The sequence below is a fragment of the Pristiophorus japonicus genome, unplaced genomic scaffold (genome assembly GCF_044704955.1).
Source record: "Pristiophorus japonicus isolate sPriJap1 unplaced genomic scaffold, sPriJap1.hap1 HAP1_SCAFFOLD_3637, whole genome shotgun sequence".
Taxonomy (NCBI): domain Eukaryota; kingdom Metazoa; phylum Chordata; class Chondrichthyes; family Pristiophoridae; genus Pristiophorus; species Pristiophorus japonicus.
This window is the reverse complement of record NW_027253474.1, coordinates 2,251-7,500: the sequence shown is the minus strand read 5'-3', so window position 1 is coordinate 7,500 and position 5,250 is coordinate 2,251. Positions and strand designations below refer to the sequence as shown.

Sequence of the window (5,250 nt, the reverse complement as noted above, 5' to 3'; positions counted from 1 at the left end):
TACTAATTCAATCGATTTTCTAATCATTAGCAAGTTAGTGTACTTAAGTTCTGATCTTTAAGGTGGACTTTATTGCTGTACCCTGCAATAAGTACGTGAAGCATAGCAACATAAACCAATCTATGGTAAATACTAACTCGAATTCAAACTCAGAGGAAATTAAAACCACATTACAAATTGTCCTTATGAGTTAAAGCGGAAGAAACACTATACTCTCATGTTTTATTTTTACACATCTCTAAAATTACAGTTTGTAAAGATTAAATGAGCTAAAAAGGTTCTTTCCACATAAACTGACAAAATCACAATCCCAAAAGTTATGAGACTTTCAGAGTACAGATAGTTCAGTATGTCCTTTCTCAATCTGCACATTCGGTGCTGCTATATATAGCAATTTGGCCCGGGGCAGGGGGGAAGATTCTGCATCTGATTCCTCCACTTCCTCTTAAATTAAGAAACCCTTTGTGGTCTTCACCAGTGTCGCATTCCACCTTTCTTACCCTTCAATCTTCCCATTATAGCTTCTTTGCAATTTTACATCTCTTGAATGAAGCCGCCTTCCTCTCTAATCAGTCTCCTCAAATCAATTTAACTCCATCAGATCTGTGTCCCTGATCTTCCAGTACTACTGAATCATATCTATGATATGTATGGAATTGCTTAAGTGCTACCCCCTTCATTTCAATTTGATTTTGAGTTAGATTTTAAAAAAACAATCTTACGTTGCACCATTCTTACCCCTGCAGTGTGAAGTGAATGCTTTCAAAATGTTGAACATTTGGATGGCTACTAGCTGCCAAATTGCACTGAACTACAGCTCTACAATTTTACAGCTAACAAAATCTTGGGAGACAAGATGCTGAATATATATTTAACTGCAGCAAACTAGTTGTAGAATCCAGAACTACTTTACTGCCCTTGCATGTAAAAGAAAGACTTGCATTTATGCAACACCTTTCATGATGTCCCAAAGCATTTTACAGCCAATGAAATACTTTTGAAGTGTAGTCACTGTTGTAGGAAACGCAAAAGCCAATGTGCACACAGCAAGGTCCCCCAAACAGCAATGTGATAATGACCAGATAATCTGTTGTATTTAGATAACACTCATGTTTCCCAGAAATGTTTAAGGGACTGCATATAAACTCAGTGCTCCCAGTGGGGAGCCTTACACAATGGGAGCGTGGGACAGCTAACACTACAACACTAACATGGACTCTCTGACCTAGGCTCCCTGCTGGGAACATGGGATTGCTGAATTTACCCCATAAAGAATTACTTTGAAGCGCAGCGACTTTGGTTATGTAGACAAAGATGGCAGCCACTTTGGCCATAGCAAGATCCCACAATCAAATATGACCAGTTAACCATTTTCGGGTGGTGTTGGCTGAGGCGGGAACATTGACTAGGACACCAGGCGAACTCCCTGTTCTTCATGAACCTTTAACATCCCTCTAACCATATAAATGAGAGTGTTGATTTAATGTCTCATCCAAAGGACTCCATTTTGGATTGGGAGATGAGCCTCACACACATATGCACTTCACACTTCATGGTAACTTTTACACGTCATGTACACTAAATGCAGAAAATTACAGTATAGCTATTGAAGCAAACAAAAGCAGAACAATGCCAATGTATAACAAGTACAAACCTCATTATTATTGAAGATAAAGTGAGAAGAGGTTTACCGTACCTGTAGAGTGGTCAGAACAAGCTGCCATGATGTTCCAAGCACCGATCCATGACAATGAGCTAAATTCAACAATGTTCGCATGCACTGAATATTCTTTGCAGTCAACTGGAGAAGAAAAAGAAAAAAGATTTTACTTGTGTTAAATGAATAACTGAAATGTACTGTGCCAAAGTATTTTTTTTTTTAAATGAGAAAAGGTACCTTACCATAACAGTCCCTTGGGGTTGAGTAGTGAGCGGCTGACCCACTGCCACCACCTGCTGGTGTGATTCACTCGATGGGCTGATCATTTGCACACTTTGACCCTGAATGGAGTATGCTAGAAAGGAGAACACAAGAATGTAAGAACAGGAGCAGGGGTAGGTCATACAGTCCCTCGAGCCTGCTCCACCATTCAATAAGATCATGGCTGATCTCCCACCTCAACTCCACTTTCCCACCCTATCCCCATATATCCCTTGATTGTCTTAGTATCCAAATATCTAGCAATTTCTGTCTTGAATATACTCATCGATTGAGCATCCATAGCTCTCTGGGATGGAGAATTCCAAAGATTCACAACCTCAAGTGAAGAAATTTCTCATCTTAGTCCTAAAAGGCCGACCCCTTATTCTGAGATTATGACCCCTAGTTCTAGACTCTCCAGCCAGGGTAAACAGCCCTTCAGCATCTACCCTGTCAAGTCCTCCAAGAACATATTATATGTAGGGGAACTGAAGTCCTGATATATCTTCAAGTTACAAAACATGTGAAATTGTCCAGAATACAGCTGTTTTAAAATCACCTCAACACAATTACCACCACAGGTCGAATAATCTGACTTAGAGTGTTTCAACTGATTGTTATCTTGGCATCTTACCTTTTAAAAAGAAATGTTAATTTTTATATTTTCCTTCAACAATTGTTGCCTCGCCTCTCGAAGGTACTGACTCAACAACAAGAAGCTTTGCAAAGAAGTCCAAACCTGTCCCTGTCCAAAACCCCACAAGTGTGCACCTCCAGCAAGGGTCTCTGGATGGTGATGAGCAGGACCTCTGGATGATTTGCCCCACCCTACCCCAAGTTCAATGAGGCCAACTGCAGAGTCTGCACTGCTTCTCCAACTAAGACTGGCTTTCTCCAGGGGTCAAGCCCTTGGACCCTTCAAGTCAGTACCACTCAGCGACTCTCTGCCTAAACCAACCGATGTGTCCATGGAGTCGTGAGGAAGTTGACATTGTTTGGAGCAGCTCAGGGTTTTTACTGCAACAGCATGTCTGTGTGAAGTGTTCCAAATTGACAAGGCAAGCATGAGGAAAAACAGAGCGAATTTATAGTTATCTCTTGCAAATTGCTACATTTTAATGACCTTTTATAGAATCTTGGAAACTCAAGATTCTTGGCTCACTATTGCCATGACAATATTTATACCATTGTATCCACAGTTCAGGGAAATTTAAATACAAAGTCTTCATAGATGCCATCACTCTCAGTAATGAAATCTGGCTACAATCTTATGAGGGCTACAGAGCTGGGCATGTCTGTAGTGGAAGCAATGTAATTGCAACAACTTTTCAATTCAACAAGAAAATGGGCTAGTGGCTTTAAATATGCCACAAGAATCCTGAAACAATGTGATTCCTACAGTGCACTGTTTACATGAATACTATACATGGTCTTAAAGATCCAGCCATCTTTGGTGGTTTCTAATCACAGCTAACTTAAGTCCCAATACTTATCAATTAAATCTAATTTACTGATCTAATTATGACTGAATTGTGTTCCAACCAAATGCTGATATTCACATTATTTAGTCACAAAAATACTTCACTACCAGTTTGTCACATCAGTCAGATGACAAGTGTTCTCAGTTTTCTTCCCATCTCTCCTGGGGGTGGGGGGGACTTGTGCTGAGGTCCAGTTCATCAGATACTCATGGTACTCATGTGCGAGCATCAGCAATGTTCAACCACATAAGGCATCATAGTCAAGCTTAAAGTCATCTGGAGTACTGTGTTCAGTTTTGGACACTGAACCTCAGGAATGATACATTGGCCTTGGAGGATACAGCATAGACTCAGTCGAACGATACCAGGACTTCAAAAGGTTGAATTTAAAGGGCTGAGAACAGATTGCATATAATAGTTATGGGGGTGATCTAATTGAGGTGTTTAACTTTATTATAGGAGTTGATAGGGTAGATACAGAGAAATGCTTTCCTCTGGTGGTGGGAATCCAGAAAAAAGGGCATAGTCTTAAAATTAGAGCTAGGTCATTTAGAGATGAAATCAGGAAGCATTTTTTCACAATAAGGCAAGTGGAAATCTAGAACTGTCTCCCTCAAAAGGCAGTGGATGCTGGGTCAATTGAAATTTTCAAAACTGAGGTAGATACAATTTTTATTGGGTAAGGGCATCAAGGGATATGGAGCAGGTCAATGGAATTGAGGTACAGATCAGCCATGATCTAAAGGAATAGCAGGCAGAACAGGCTCGGAAGGCTGAATGGCCGCCTCCTGTTTTTGCAACCTAGTATTCACACACATGGGCATTCCAGCAAAATGACCAGGAGCAGTGATTATTAATGCTTTATCCCCTTCCTGCCCATGGGACACTGAAGCCAACTGTACTTGCTCCGCATCCCCCACTCCCCCCCCCGCCAAGCAGACATCAGCTACCTCAGTGCAGAGTGGGGGTCTTTCGTGACCATATAACTCAGTACCATAACAGATGGTGCATTTACTAACTGAATCCAATGACGTACTTCAAAATTAACAATTCAATCAATATCTCCACGAAGTTACAGCGACAATCATTGCAAGAAGGATGACTTAATTTACTGCAAAAGACTTCATCATTGATCTCAGAGGAAAACCACCACATATTGGAGAAAAAAAATCTCTTAGCTGGAAGCTAAGTGAGAACAGGAGCTAATTCCATATGAAGCTGCCTGCAGTTGCATTTCTAACAAAATCACAGTACCTGTATAATATATGATCTCAGACAAACTTCAGCAATGTGAAAGTAATTTGCTACAACCTCTCCCTTAAAAATATTTTAAAAACTTTAATCTTATCAATTAAATGAGAATCTAAAATCTGCAATATGTAAAAGCTACTCACTTTTATGAAACCCACCAGAAGAACTATTCAGAACAGTCAGTGCATAATGTGGGGGCAGGGAAGCCTTGCAAATGGCAGTGATAAAGGCATCCCTTGGCGTAACCAGACTCAATTTGCCACACAGAGAAGCCATAGTCATTTCTGCTTTCAAAATGTTTTCCGAGGCAGTTTCATCCGTGCTGTAAAAACAAAATCATTTTTTTCAAAAAAATTGTACATATGTATATATTGTATTCAATCTATTTTATATTGTAGGGAACAATTACAAATCCCAACGCAATGTACAAAGGACTCAGCTGTGCCTAAACGCATTCTAAATCTTCAACAGTTTTACTTTGTAACAATGTTCTTTAAGCATCAATTTGGCCTCAGTACCTCCACCTTGGGGAAGGCAAACGCTGAAAAAGTACCAAGTTGGGGGATAGAAACATAGAAAATAGGTGCAGGAGTAGGC

General features: G+C 40.2%; 1 protein-coding gene across 1 annotated transcript in view; it reads right to left on the bottom strand.

Moving 5' to 3' along the window:
- LOC139250282 (protein MON2 homolog) overlaps positions 1-4,975 on the bottom strand; it is a gene marked incomplete at both ends in the record, with an annotated part of 11,380 nt that extends 6,405 nt beyond the window's left edge. Inside the window, 3 exons of the mRNA XM_070872773.1 lie at positions 1,697-1,801; positions 1,903-2,015; positions 4,797-4,975. Coding sequence (XP_070728874.1) covers positions 1,697-1,801; positions 1,903-2,015; positions 4,797-4,975 — 397 coding nt within the window. The remainder of the gene's footprint in view (positions 1-1,696; positions 1,802-1,902; positions 2,016-4,796) is intronic.
- Positions 4,976-5,250: the final 275 nt, after the last annotated feature.